This window comes from Fukomys damarensis, unplaced genomic scaffold, assembly GCF_012274545.1.
Source record: "Fukomys damarensis isolate Sample0158 unplaced genomic scaffold, DMR_v1.0_HiC HiC_scaffold_36, whole genome shotgun sequence".
NCBI lineage: Eukaryota > Metazoa > Chordata > Mammalia > Rodentia > Bathyergidae > Fukomys > Fukomys damarensis.
The window spans coordinates 44798850-44814042 of record NW_022900948.1 but is presented as its reverse complement, the minus strand read 5'-3'; the positions used below and the strand labels follow the sequence as shown (position 1 = coordinate 44814042).

The following is a 15193-nucleotide window of genomic DNA, read 5'->3' as shown; positions in this document are numbered from 1 at the left end:
GCCGGTGGCCCGGCAGGCCAGGAAGGCGCTCCTGCCCAGCTCCACGGTGACGTCCCGGGGCAGCTCCGTCAGCTGGGGGGCGTCTGTGGGAGGGGAGCAGTCTGTAGGGAGTGGACTCCCAACCAGGGCTCCATTTTCCCCCTGTGCTGCGTGGAGTCCACACTGCAGGCCGGACTTGGCTGGGATCACGCGTGGGGACTCAGGGGCCTTGCTCTACCCAGCCGTGCCCGTTTTGTACCATCCCGAGAGCCACCTGTAGGAGGGTTTCAGGTTTTCTTCACTCTGTAGCTTTGTCTGAGCTTTTTGAAAAATGTCACAATTAAAATATGCTTCTTGTAAATTGGGCGGCCTCGTCCGTTATGGCCCAGGGGGGCCCCCAAGAGCAGAAGGGCCACGCGAATAACCTCACCAGGACAGCGGTCCGCACGGGCTGTGCTGACCCCAAGCTGCAGGAGACCCAACACACAGGAGGTACAGCAAGCACAACCCCGGATTCCCGCTCCACACACCCCAAGCCCCACAATCGCTCGCTGTTTTTCTTCCAAGCGTTTTCTTCCAAATAATCAGGAAAGGAAGAAGAGGACCAGCTTCTTCCCCCGAGTGTCTCTACTGGCGCGCCCTTCAGTCCTTTCAAAGGCCAGCGGGGGTCCAGCCCCAGACGGTTCCCACTGCCTCTGCAACCCAGGCCCTCAGACTCTGGAGGCCCCCGGCCCCAAGGAGAAGCGCCAGTTCTTTCTGTCCCTCTGCAGAAATCTTCCCACCCATCCATTCCTTGGGAATGGCGTCCAGCTTCCCTGGGGCCTTGGGGACAGGGAAGTTCCAAGAGATACAAACCCCACTCGGAACGTCCCCGAGAGGAGGCTCACCGGCAGCTGCAGGGCTGAGCCCGGAAAGCCCAGACTCTGGCAGAGCCCCTGCCCCGCGGGCACAGCCTCGCCTCCTGCCACCCCACTGGGGTAGCTAACGCCGGGAGCGCCCCCAGCTCCCCGAAGGCGACGCCCTGGACCTCATCCCCAAACAGCCTCCTTGGACTCCCGACTTCGGATGTTCTGAAGCCATTGTCCCCACCCTCCCGGGCTGCACCTGCCCATGTGAACAAGGTGCACAGGGACAACTTGGCCTTTCGGCCCATGCCCCTGACACCAAGGGAGACCGAGGCCGGACTCTGAGGCTGCTGCGAGGCTCAGACTCCTCTCCCTTCAGGCTCCCCGCCCCGCCCACACTGACCCACTGTGACCCTCAGCAGGCTTCTCAGTAGCCTGGTTCCCCTCCTCCGGAGTGGCCCTTCCCTTCCCGGCCTTGGGCAGGTCGCATGCACACACGGAGCCTCGGCCACACTGGGAGTGACGCCAGAACCCACACCTTTCTCCAAGCTGGGCCTCTCGCTGAGCCCCAACACCCGCTTCCATCTGCCCTTGACACCCCGGGTCCCCCAGCCCTCTCCAAACATAGCCCCACAAATGTGGTCCCGGACTCCGCCCTCCTGTCACCCTCCCAGGGTGTCCTTGTCTGTACCCCCCTCTGCTTTCCATCTAGCTGAGTGTAGCGTCGGTGCCCTGCCCACCGCTGACCTCACTGTGGCACAGGGACTCCCGGCCGCGAGAGACCTGAACCTCCTGGCTCCAGGGCCCAAAGCTCCTGGGCTGCTCATCTCTGCCCGGCGGCCCCACAGCCCTAGCTGGGCCAGGAGGGAGGGAGTGTCAGGTCCCTGGCTGTGCAGAACACCGAGGACGCAGGGGCTCGCAGACCCTGCATTTAGAGGCCCTGGGGTGGGGGCCTGGAGCTCGCAGCACCAACACAACGTCGCCCCTTGGCCCCTCCCACCCTGGGTGACTTCCACGCACTAATCCCCCCATGAAATGTTAATAGTTATATTTTACAACTCTGTCACTCGAGAAACACATCTATCCTGGCTGGGTTTTTGTTTTGTTTTGTTTTGTTTTTGATACGGTCTCCCTATGCAGCCCAGGCTGGCCTCAACTTGGTGACCCTTCTGCCTTAGCCTCCCAAGTGCTGGAATCACAGGTGTGCACCACCACACCTGGCTCAGAAGGGTTTTAGCAGCACAAAAGCTCCCAGCCCTTTGCTTTTCCTACTCATCTGCCCAGCAGCTTCTGGGTGGGGGACAAGAGCAGGGTCTCAGAAGAGAGGACAGAGGGAAAGAGAGAAATCAGGTGACACAGGGCACTGAGCCAGGGACGGGGTGCCTACCACGGAGCTGCTCACCAGCCCCCAGGGGTCGTCCTCAGCCCACCCGGTGGGCACAGGAGGCACCGAGGCACAGGCACCCCTTGCAACAGGAGGGGCAAAGGTGACTCTCCTCCCAGGCCCCAAATGCCACCAGGAAACCTGGTCCCAGCCCGACAGCAGGAAATGGGCACAGCGCCCGCCCATCCCAGCCTCTGCCAGCTCGGCCAGGAAGTCCGGATCGCAGCTGCTGCCCAAATGGGCAGGAAACTTGATTTCCCACTGCCCCTGCCAGGCCGGCTCGCCAGGCCCACCGCTGCTGGGCACTCTCCGTTCTGTCCCACGCCCGCCCCGGGGGCTGGCCACGCCTCCTGACTGTGACCCACTGGACAGCGCCAGGACCAGCGGTGAGTGGGTGGCGGGCGGGTGCAGGCAGGCATCGGCCCGGACCCCGGGGACAGAGCTCCGCCAAGAAGATGCAGAGAGGGAGGGGCCAGAATGACGACAGCTCGGCCTTCCCGCGGCCCCACGCCACTCAGGGCGTGGCTTTGCCAAAGCCCGCCGTGGGCACACATTTCGAAGCCCACCCGTGACACTGCGTGCCCACCCACTGGGAGAACCCTGCGCACGTCGCTCTCCTTCTCCAAACCCCGCTGTCCCCCAGACAGACCCCGAGCTCCCCAGCAGCTCCCGGGCAGGGACAGGCGGCCAGGACGGATGGCTGCAGCCTTGGTCTCCTGCCCCAGCTCCCTTTGCCTGGGTCCAACTCCAACTCCACCTGGCTGGCTGCGTCCGGTTCCACCTTAGATAAACTTCCCCTCCTCAGGAAGACTCTGAACACCAGTGTCCTGTTGTCCCCAATACAACAGGGTTCCTGGTGACCGTGCAGTGGCGGAGTTAGTAATGGGACAAGCAAGCAGAGACACAGGGCACCCCAACCCAGGAGGGACGCCCCGTGAGACGGCCGCGTCTGCCCTCACCCTGCCCAGCCCAGCCCGGCCCAGGCGAGCACACTCCTGCTTCTCCGCACTTCCCGGCTCCCTGCACCAGACCCTCCTGCCATGGCCGATCCCAGGCAGCTCGGCCTCGAGAGAGCCCAGCGCCGGATCCCAGGCGCAGGCCAAGGGCAGAGGAACTGGACTCCCTTTCAGAAAGGGCTGACTAAGCCACCGCTCTGGCCAACACAGCACTGAACACCACATCCCAGCCCAGGCGAGGAAGGACAGTCGGCTCCACTTCCCAGAGGGGAAGCTGAGGCCCTGGAGCCTGGCCAGGGCACACGGGTGGCAAATAACAGGAACAAGAAGTCACAGCAGGCACAGAAGCCTCCTCCGGCCACAAGGTCACCGAGTGACTTTGGAGGGGACAGCCCGGCCCGGAAGATGGCAGCGCCACCCTCCGTCATCACGTGCAGCCCTGGGGCGACCCGAGCCATCAAAATCTGGCCCAGATTCTGACCCTCCGATACTGAGATGACAAACACTGCGTAAGCCACCAAGTCAGGGACGACCTGTCACCCAGGAAGAAACAACACGGGGCCTCCCTCCCGAAAGCCCTCGCCCATCCCACACGGGCGGCATCCCCACCCTGCTCGGAAACAGGGCCAGGGCAGGCACAGGGGGACAAGCGGATACTCACGTCCAACCTCCAGCTGCACCTCCGCAGAGGCGTCCCCCAGCTCGTTGACAGCGCGGCAGGTGTAGACGCCAGCATCCCTCTCCTGAGCCCTGGGGATCCGAAGCGTCCCGGAGCCAGAGCCCTCGGGAGCTAGGATCATTTCCAGATCCCCTAGGGTATAGGGGAGAAGCATCTGCTGGAGTTGTGGTCACCATGGAGACCAGGGCACCTGCATCTGCACCGGCTGGGTGCAGGGAGTTTTGCCCCAGAGCCGGGACCCCTGGGGTCTTCCCTGAACCACTGTGCTCACCAGGGCTGGGCATAGCACCCTCAGACCACAGGCTCATCATGGGGACCGCATGCCTGTGCCTCCCCCTGGGCCCGACTGGATCTGAGGCGACCACACCTCAGCCCTCCTGGCCTTGGCTGGCTGCCATCCTCTTAACCGGAGCGCACTATTTCTTCCTGTGATAGAGTCCACGGGCCAGGAAACTGACCACCGTGATCACATGCATGGGGAAGCTCGGGTGTTAGGCAGTGCACACTGCTGTGTGACCGTCTCCGTCCCGTCCCTCACTTGCCCCTGGCTATGGCCTCCCCTTTCTGTCTCTTTAGACCTCATGGAAACGGAACCCTCCTGTGTGTCTGGGGGGCTGGCTCACGTCACCCAGCATAACGTCCTCAAGGTTGAGGCGCGTGTCAGAAGTGCATCCCTTCTGCAGGGTACAGGAGATCGAACCCAGAGTCTTAGCACTGAGCTACATCCCCAGTCCTTTTCTGTTTTGTAAATTTTAAGACACGGTCTCACTAAAGTTGCTAAGTTGCCCAGGCCGGGTTTGAACTTGCCATCTTCCTACCTTCCTTCCTAGCCTCCCAAAGCGCTAGGATAACAGGCAAGAATTTTATTCCTTCTTCAGGTTGAAGAATATTCCACTTTAAGACCCCCCCCTTTTTAGGTGAAGGGAGGGCAGCGGTATGGGGAAAACACAAGAACCAAGATATATCATGTAAAGGTACGATCCCAATTTATGGGGAAAACACAAGAACCAAGATATATCATGTAAAGGTACAAGATCCCAATGATAAATGTATTGTTTGCTTTAAATGTACCAATAAACTTAATGAAAAAGAAAGACCCACTTTTTTAAAGAGCCTCTCGGGGCCAGGTGTGGTGGTGCACACCTGTAATCCCAGCACTCTGGGAGGCTGAGGCAGGACATTCATAAGCTTGAACCCAGCCTGGTCAACTTAGCAACTTAGTGAGACCCTGTCTGAAAATATAAAAATGGAGCTGGGACGTAGCCCAATGTGAAGGCCCTGGGTTCAATCCCCAGTGCCATAACAATAATTCATTAAAAAGGGGACTCTGGGCTGGCCTGAGGCTCTGACCCAGACACAGTGTCAGGAACACTGAGCCCCATCCAGGACAGAGCACTGTGTCTGGGTCAGAGCCACCCCCGTCTTGGTCAGGCTGAGGCTCTGCCCAGGTCTCCTGACACAGAGGTCCCAGAGCGAGGGGCTGGTGAGGACCCCTGCTGACCCTGAGCGAGACCCAGCTGGGCGCGGGACACTGTGAGAACCCTCTGCAGCCTGCCCCAGGCCAGAGCAACCCTGTTCTTTCTCCTCCATTTCTCCAGCCACCACACAGTCACCGCCACCAGAAAACAGAGCACGACCTGTTTCGAAACTCTCCACCCCACACAGCGGCAGCTCCCATTTCTCCATTTTCTAGAGATGGAAACCGAGGCCCACAGACACCAAAGTCACTTGCCAAGGTCACCTGGGGGAGCCAGGATTCACGCCCAGGGAGGACGCTGAGCTGGGTGGTTCGACAGAGACCACTGGAACCCACAGGCTGCCCCCAGACCTCCCTGCACAGCCACCATCCCAGAGGCAGAAGCTCCCAGCCTCTGCCCACTGCCCACTCACCGTGATACCAGATGACCCGGGGCGGGGGCACCCCTGACACCACACAGCCCAGCACAGCCTCCTCCCCGACGGCAGCGAGCACCATGGATTTCGCAGCAGACACTGACGGGGCATCTGTGGGGCAGAGGGGGCAATCGGGCCACCCAGCCCTCAAGTCACCGGCTCTGTGCTGGTCACAGCACCTCCTCCTCAGAAAGCACCTTAGTCTCTGTGTGTGTTTCATGCCTCCCCATCAGAATATAAGTCCTAGATGCCCAATAAATATGCATGACAGGGAAGGGAGAGGAAGGGCGGGGTCTGTCCTGCAGACACCATGGCCCGATACCTGTATAGTACAGGGTGACGGTCTCCTCGTCTGTGCCCACGTCATTAGCAGCCAAGCAGGTGTAATTCCCAGCATCCTCTGGGGCTAGTCCCTGAATGATTAGGGTTCCCTGGGGATCCACATGGATTCTGGAGTTATGCCACAAAAACATCAGGTCATACAAGGCTGGCTCCACAGTCATCATTAATAAATCAACCTCTCTAGTGACTGCTGTTCTACACTGGCGGCTTACAATGGGCTTCTGGCTCAGCAATGTACATACACAGGTATGCAATCCGTGAGACTCAGAGAGGTGAAGCAGCCCGCCCAAGGTCACACAGCCTCAAAAGGAGAAGCAGGATTTGAGCACAGGTAGCCCCTGACCACGAACGCCACACAGGGGCACTGCTGGGCTTCCAGACAGAGGTCGCTCCTGAGCCTCAGGTGCCCCCCCACAGGGAGGCAGAGCACTGCCCCTCCCCACAGGCAGCCCCCAGAGTGTGTCCTGGGCCCTCACCTGCTGTCCTCTTGCAGGGCGAGACCCTCATGACTCCAGGAGAGGTGGGGTGTGGGGTACCCCGAGGCTGAGCAGCTGATCTTCACTTCCACACCCTGGGAAAAGCGCTGGGACCTGGTGTCGATGCTCACTTGCGGTGCTTCTGCAGCCCAGAGAGGGGACAGTGGGGAAGGGCCGTCGGAGCCATCCCAGAGCCCTTCCTCTCCCCACAGCCACAGACGGGAGGCAGGAGGAGCCAAGGCCCAGAACGGACTGGATTGCCAGGGCCAGGGGACCGCCTGGCTGCTGGGGTAGACCAGATGGTCGCCAACCTCACCCCAGAGTGTTGCTGGGAGATGTCACAGAGGACATCAGGCAGCTGCCAGGCTGGTGGATCTTGTCTCTGGAGACCTTGAGGTGGTCCCCAAGGCCTGCCCTAAACTGGCCACAAGCTGAGGTTCCATCCTGGCCCATGGGGCATCCAGCATGGCAGTGAGCTATCTAGAAAGGCTGGAAAGGGGAGTGCAGCCTCCGTACCCCGCTTACCGTGCAGACACAACTAACAAATCTCCTGCCTGCCGAACCCAGATCAGGCCTCTGAGTCTGCTCAACGCACCCCAGGCAGTGGACTCAGCATTGTTGGCACAATGAAAGCCACTTGCTAAGTCACCCATTTTCACACTTGGTGAGATAGCACTTCCGGGGCAGACTCGGCCACACCCAGGTCTCTGCACTCCAGACAGCTGCTCTTTCTGGGGCCTCCTCTGCTCCCATCTAGCTGTGCCCCCCAGTGTGCTATGAATGTGCGATTACCAACCTCCAGGATTCGGTCCCTGCCCTACAATTGGAGAGGAGAAGGGTAACAATGGGGGGCTTGGTGTCCTGGGAACAGGGCAGGACACAGGGAGACCAGCTCTGCCTACAGCAACGGACACTTAGTTTAGACATAAGGAGGGACTTCCCAGCAGCAGGAATCACTAGGCTTCAGTGAGGAGGCTACAGAGACCTCTTTGCCTGAAGTTTCAGAACACACTGAAAGGGCTCCTGCCCTTACCAGGAACAACATCCAGGCAGAGGGCAGGCGGAAGTACTCGGGGTAATGCTCGGTAGGGGCTGGGGGCAGCAGCAGGAAGCGCCTCACCTCGCACCAGGAGCCAGGTGGATGCTCTCGTGGCCCCGTTGGCGTTGCTGGCCACGCACTGGTACCGCCCGCTGTCACTGGGGACAACCCCGCGGACCTCCAGGGACCAGTTGGCCAGCTGGGTGACTCGGCCCGCCGAAGCAGGCAGGGCTCGCCAGTCCCGAACCCACGTCAGATTGTAAGGCACGTCCCCTAGGACCCGGCAGGATAGGATGGCGGTCTCCCCCAGGGACACGGTCACGTTGGGGGCAGGGACCAGCTGTGGCGGGGGGTCTGTGGGGACAGAATGAGAGGAGGGACTGAGGGGCAGGGCAGGGCAGGGCAGAGGACACGTGTCAGCCGGCAGAGCACTCGGGCAGCATCTGCTCCCCATCCGGAGATGAGGACGCGCGTCCCCACCGCCAGCCGTCACACCCAGTGGGGCTGCAGAGCGTGTGAGCTTGTGTGCTGTGCTAAGGACGCCAAGTGCAAGATTAACAAGCCCTACGTGTGCCTCACACCCTCCTCTGTCCCCATGACAGGGCTACTGCGAGCAGACGAAACTGAGAAGTCGGACCACCGCCCAAAGGAGCTATGAAGAGCTAACTAAACCGCTGTGCTGTGTGGGCAGCAAAAGCCAGAGGGAGAGACGGGGTCAGGGGCCCCCTAACACAGCTCCAGGGGCTGTGACCCAGCAGGGGGAGCTGAACCCAAACAGGCCCCATGCGCCTGTGTGACGCCCGCGCGGCCAGCTCTGCGGTCACAGAAAGGACGAGACGCTCTGGGACAGGTGGGAAATCTGACAATGGACAAAGTCAAGCAGGATTCGGGCATGACTGTTCGCTTCCCTAGGTGTGGTCAAAGAAACCTGATCATTACAGGAGAAAACCTACTTTTTCTAGAGATACGAATGTGACATCAGGGTAAGTATCAGGGTAAATAACTTAGCAAACGGCAGATACAGCACATGTGACTAAATTTAGCAGTTTCTAAGTCTAAGTAATGGACACCCCAATTCCTTATAGTTTGACTTTCCATCCTCATTTCCAAAATCCCAGAAGCAGAGATGCTGGCTTGCTGGATTTCTGAATAGCAAAGAATCAGGCCACTGAAAGCATCTATGATATTATTGCCTTCTTGTTAAAATGCACACACAGGGAAAGGTCTGAAAGGAAGTCAGTCAAGTGGCTTTGATCTTCTTTTATGCTTGTCTATAGCTTTCCAGCCTTCATACCAGAAACATGTAGTTTGCTAGAATAGAATGTAAAGTTGTTTAATCAGGTTTCTCTCCAAGATAGCTCAGGTTTGAGATTGTAAAGAAACAAGGCCCAATCTCACTGTGGGTGTTAATGGAGTTTTTCATCTGGGGTGGGGACTCCAAGAGGGACGGTGACCTGTGAGAGGACCTGCAGCTGGCCTGAAGTCCAGACCGAGTTGGAGTCCCTGACCTCTCCCCCGCTGAGACCCTCAGGCCACCACCGGGTGACACAGCCCCAGAGCCAGCAAGCAGGTGGCAGGAAGCAGGAACAGCCACTCTGGGTAAGCCACAGTCCCAGCCACCGGATGGAGACTTGTGGGGAGGAAATCGCAGGTGGCAGAGCCAGGGGGAGGAGGAGGGTACACAGAGGGCCCAAGGGACAGACCTGTGATGACAATTTGGGCCCTGGCCCGTCCGCTCCCAGACTTGCTGACCGCTGTGCACTCGTAGGTTCCCTCCTCGGCCTTGGAAGCCCGTGGGATCTCCCAGCTGCTGTTCCCTGACTCCCTAAAGAGAACCACAGAGGGGCACCATCACAGTAACCTCAGTCAGGCCCCGGCCCTCCGGGACCCGACCCTCACTGGGACTCAGCGAGAAGAGGCAGCCAGCCAAGGACACAAACTGTGTGACCCTGAGCAAGGCCCTCGCCCTCTCTGATGTTGGGCTCCCATCCATGTGGGGAGGTCCTTCCGGCCTTTGCTGCCCTAGCTGGAGCCCGCAGGCGTGAACTGAGTTTTCTGGGAGACAAGGAAGACCAGCGATGGCTGGGGAGGCAGCCCGGCAGGAATGGGGGCTTCAGGAACCCATCCCTGGCCACACTGCAGGTCCCTGGGTTGGGCTGCCCAGGGGGACAGAGCAAGCCCGAGGTCCCTCTCCTGCCACCCACTCCTGAGCTCTCTCTGTACAGCCACTCACAGGAAGTGCCTCTCCTCGCCCAGTCTGGCCCCGTCACGGAGAAGCTGCAGTCGGAAGGGGAGGGCGCTGTGCACAGAGCAGGAGACCAGCAGGGGCTGGTGCTGGTAGCCATGGATCCTGGGAGGCATGCTGACCAGGGGGGCTCCTGCAGGCGAGGATCGGCACTCAGAGCCCCCAGGGCCCCACAGCCCACCATGACCACACACAGAGACACAGACACACCCGGCCGAGCAGGAGCCAGGGTCTCAAGCCCAGTCCCTCCACTCAGTGGTCACTAAATGCGGGTCCCTGAACTGCTCTAAGCCTTAGTTTCTACCCATGCAATATGGGGTGATCCTGAGCAGGAGATGGGGTGTGTGGGAGCTGTCAGGGTCACACATGCGGCCCACATGTTCCACCAGTGAAGGCTCAAGTGCCTTTCAGAGGTTTTTTGCTGATTCTTGTTTTTTCTGTTTTTTCAGACAGGGTCTCACTATGTAGTTCAGGCTGGCTTCAAATTCAAGGCAATCCTCCTGACTCAGCCTCTTCAGGGCTGGGAGTACAGGTGGGCGCCATCAGTTTGGGGACTGGGAGATAGAGCCGCCTTCCCCACTGTGTACCCCCTCTATGGGGCCAGTTCTGACAGGGGATGAATCCTGCTTCCAGACTAATCGGGGGTCCCAGGGGTATGGGTGGGGCAGTGCCAGCACCTCTGTGCCTGGAAGGTCATTTTCTCCACATCAGTGGTGGGAAAAGCCTTTTCATTTCAAAATAAGCACAGCAGCTGGCAAATGGCTGTGAATGCAAACGTCACTCGAATTTTTGAGATAAAAATAAAAGACTTCAATGGAATCTCACAGCTTATAATGAGCCCCTCGGGACCCCCCTCCCCGCTTGCCTGACCCTGGTCTTGGGGTGACACCATCTCTCCACTCAGCCGTGGGGAGGTCTGAGAAACTCTCTGCAGGGCTGGCCGTGGCCGGGGCGCTCAGTGCAGAGAGCAGCCGGGATGCTCTGGGGCTGAGACAATGCCAGACCTCCTTGGACAGCTGGGGTAGGGAGGGCAGCTGCCGGTGACATCAGGCTGCAGGCTGCCTGCCACGTCCCAGGGGACAGGGGTGTCGGACCACGCAGCCACGTCCTCAGCTGTGTCACGGCAGCAGCCACACCCACACACACTGCGCCCCAGCCAGACACTAGGCCCCGCCTCCACAGGCTGAAAGGGCTCCTGGGACCCAGGGTCCACCCACACCCCAAACCCAGAGCCCCTTGCTTGAGGCAAAGCTCCAGCCCTGGAAGGCAGAGAGGAACAAACCACCCGCCCATATCCTTCTGGAGCCAAGACAGACACCGAAACCCAGAGCTAAACCCTGACTCCTGGGTCTGTGGGAAAGACCAGGGAGGGAAAAGGCCTCTGCCCCACCATGTCCTTCCTGCAGCCTCCTCCGTGATGCCGTAGAGAGGCCCAGGAGCCACAGCCGGGGGCCTCCAGTCCCCAGCCCCTGTGTACCATGGGAGTCTCGGGGACAGTCCCTTCCTCCTCCCTGTGTCCCATCTGAGGTGGACAGACTGCCCTTGCTGGGCCCCCCACAAAGAACTTCCAGGATGTCAACCTCTAGCAGAGGGGACAGTGGGCAGGAGGAAGACAGAGAAGCCCAGTGAGGAGGCCGGGTGGCCATGGAGCCCAGATGCCCCCTGCCAGGACCAGGGGTGGACCCATAAGCTCAGGCATCGCCCTGCCCTCTGGGAGTTGCCCGCCGAAGTGGTGAGGCCTCAGGGACACCCGGGAAACCACACAGACCTCGCATGTGGGAACCAACACAGCGTGGCCAAAAGTAAGATGGTAAAGTGGACACAGCAGGATGCCACGCGTGGAGAGCTGGTCTCAGCCCCCTCACCTAGACAATGGGGACCCTCAGAAGGTGTGCAGGGAGTGAGTAGTGGGTCAGCGCCCTGCAAGAGCTCGGCCCAGGACTGGCTCACAGGAAGCACCCATGGCGGTGACCACAGTTGGTGTCCCTGAGCGACAGTGGCCATGATTACTGAAGTGTGAGTGGCCACAGCCATGCTGCCCGCTACCATGCACGCAGTGCTCAGCACCACAGTGACACGTGGTGGACACTGGAGATGAAGGATGGGTTGGTGGATGGGTGGACAGACAGGTGTACGGGTACCCAGAACAAATGCTGAGCGGATGGATGCCGGTGGAGGATGGGTGGACGGAGGAACAGTGCGTAAATGCATTGATGGTCAGCTGGATGGGTGGACGGGCAAGAAAGCGAGCAGAAAGGCAGGCAGACGAGTGGATGGACAGACGGATAAATGGGTGCGTGGGTGGATGAACAGATGACTGTTTTAAATCTCTGAACTGAGAGCCTCATCTGCACATCTCAGTATTTGGCACAGCGAACAAACATTTCCTAATCTGGTCTAATCTGGGAAGGAATCCAGGAAGAAATGAGACTCTTGTGAGCCAGGAGACAAAAAGCCAGCCTCTTACCTGGAGCCACCCCACTGTAGGAAACCCCGGAGACGCGGAGGAGAGAGTTCCCCTCGTGGTCCCTGCCCTTCACCTTCAGGTAGAAGCGCTCCTTGGGGGCGTGGAAGGGCGGCCCGCCCCACAACTGATGGGTGGACCCATTGGAGAGGGGCTGCGTGGGCAGAGTCAGGAGGGGCCGCCCCGAGGGGCGAGACAGCTCCACAGAGTCCAGGAGCCCGGGGGCCTGCAGGCCGGTGGAGTTGATCACCAGGGAGATGGGGACGCCTGCGGGAGGGGACAGCAAAACGAGGGCTGGCACCTGGGTTGGGCTCTGGGACCACAGCTCAGGGAGCCGGCCTGCGAGGCCCTACTGTGCCCAGGCCCTCGCCTTCTCTACCCACTCATGCGGGGGTAGGAGATGCAGGCCGGGACCTGCTGCTGTCCACGGTCCTGAAGCTCCACTGCCCGTCCAGCCCGGGCTTGCGGTGGCTGTGTTGGCTGTGTCGTGCCCTCTCCGCAGACCTGGCCGTCAGGACCCGGAAGGACCCAGATCACAGGAACACCTAGCAGGGGACTCCCCGACTCCAGGCTGCCCCTAGCTCGGCCTTCACCTGCCTTCCTTCTTTGCCTGACTTGATGGCAATGCTTCCCAGCGTCCCCAGAGACACAGAACTGGACTTGGCTGCCTTCCTTTCCTTAGATAACCGGGAACTTCAGCCAAGACTCTCCCTTTCAGAGAGTTGTTCATTTTTTCTCTCAAAGGTCATCAGCAGCAGCCTGCGTGATTGATGGGACCCTGGAGACACTGTCTTCTGGAGACTCTGAACCCCGCAGGCAGACAAGGATCCGGAGGTCCTGACCCCTGAAAAGCCAGCATGGTGACACAGGCCTTTGCCCCACTCTGCTCCGAGGGCTGAGGTCCACGTCCTGCCAGCCACAGACCCCTCAGGCCTCACGTCCCAGCACTGAGACCAACTGCCTGTCACTGTTTAGCATCTGATCTGCATTTGCCTTGCTGCCTCTCCTTTTAAAAAACATCTTACATCCCCATCTTGATCGAAAGCGGAAACCCATGAAGGTCCCAAGTGGGGTCGTCCTCCACCCACTGCCCCTGGGGACGGGCCTGGGCACAGGTTTGTTTTCAGTCCCCACTTGGCACTGCCCTCAACCTCTGGGTCTAGAGGAGACCTCTGTCTCCTGGCTTCTCCCCACTTTCTGCCATTGGCAAAACAAAGAGAATGAGCTCCTGGCTCCCTTTCACGCTGGAGATGGTCCTGAGGGTGCTGGCAGGAAGCAAGAGGAGACGACAGGAGCGACAAACCCCAGGAAGACCCAGGAGCGGAAGGAAGCCCTGAAGGCCCAGCACACACCGCCTGGGTCCCCTCTCAGTGATCCCAAGTGTCCTGACCTGGGCCCAACCCCCTTCGGAGCTGATCCTACCCTCTGCACAGCCATGGCAAAGAACCACATCTTCCAACTATAGTTGGGACCCTGATCCGGCTGCTGGCTGGCATTTTCTGACCGCACAGGACCTGACTTCCCCAGGAAGAGCTGCCCGGGGCCCACAGGCACCCTCTGTCCCTGGACGTGGCTTCCAATCTGAAAACCGTGCCTCCAACTTGCATGTCCCCCGGGACACTCACTCCTTCAGAGCGAGGCGGCGCCTCCTTTGCAGTGAGCATTCGGTGCACAGGCACCTGTTTCGTCACTGAATTAGCACCGTGCTCACTGAGGAGCCGAGGGCGCTCTAGGGCATGTGAGCTCAGTAATAAAAGGGACAACTTCCGGGACCAGCAGGCATCTGGTGGCTAGAAAGATGTCCTCAAGGTAAACGTCACATGTCACCTGGGCTGGGGCTGATGGGGAGGGTGCTGGCTCAGAGCTGTTTGTGGTGTGATTGAAAAACAGCACCTGTATGCTTTTAAAAAATTTATTACAGTAAAGGACACATTGCTAGTCAGCCCTCCTTGCTCCAAACACAGTGGTCCCGTCGTCCTGGCCGCTTCCTGCAGCCGCTCTGGAGTGCTCTTTCCTGAGGGTCTATAGCTGTGCTGTTTCGGCTGCCAGAATGTCTTGAACTGATTTAAAATACTGAACTTTCGTGGTTATTTTGTCTTCAGGGAGGAGACAGAAGTCACACACGGTGCCAGAGCTGGCGAGTAAGGTGGAGGAGGACTCAGTGGCATGGTTTTGTGAGCTCCCTTTCCATCGGGTGGCCCTGGGCAGCCGTGTGCACCGCTTTGTTTGTGCCTCATAAAGACACAGGGGAGAGGACTCCAGAGCTACGACAGAAAGTGCCGAGGACGACCGGACAAGGGTGCTCCAAGAGGAGGGGCCGCCTGAAAGGGACCCACGGCAATGTGTCTTTCACGGTGACAAATCTGCACAGTCTAAGCACTGACCACATGTTTCGATCCCTCCTGGTACGTCCACGAGGACTGGGAGGAGGGCTGAGCCCCGGCCCTGCAGGGTCCCTGCCAGTCACGCTGTCTGCAGGCTCGCGAGCATCATACCTTCCAGGGGCCACTCGATGGTGTGGTTGAGGTCCAGGGAAGGCTGCGTGGAGAAGCCAGCTCGGAAGTCAATGTTGCTGATGCCCGTGATCCTCACCGAGTGGCGGCCGCTGCTATAGACCTGGCACAGGCCCACGCGTCACCTGAGAGGCAGCCTCCAGCGCCCAGCTCCGGAGCAGGAGGCTCCAAGGCGGCCCTCAGTCCCACGGGAGCAGCTACAGACCTCGCGCCATTGTGGACATGGGCAGCTCCCGTGACCCCAGGCACAGGAGCACAAGCCCTGCTGACCACCCAACCTCGCTTCGGCCCCTCAACCCCTGCGGGCCCCGTCCTCTCTGTGCATCTAACCCTGCTCATTGTCCCCATTACGTCACAGCTCAGGGCTCAGAGATGTCA

The 15193-nt window shown here is 59.7% G+C and overlaps 1 protein-coding gene across 1 annotated transcript in view; it reads right to left on the bottom strand.

Moving 5' to 3' along the window:
* Hmcn2 (hemicentin 2) overlaps window positions 1-15193 on the bottom strand; it is a 103445-nt gene that overhangs the window by 78410 nt on the left and 9842 nt on the right. The window contains 10 exon segments of the mRNA XM_033758996.1: window positions 4-83; window positions 3826-3975; window positions 5734-5847; window positions 6059-6186; window positions 6555-6696; window positions 7675-7947; window positions 9297-9418; window positions 9827-9971; window positions 12306-12569; window positions 14798-14918. Coding sequence (XP_033614887.1) covers window positions 4-83; window positions 3826-3975; window positions 5734-5847; window positions 6059-6186; window positions 6555-6696; window positions 7675-7947; window positions 9297-9418; window positions 9827-9971; window positions 12306-12569; window positions 14798-14918 — 1539 coding nt within the window.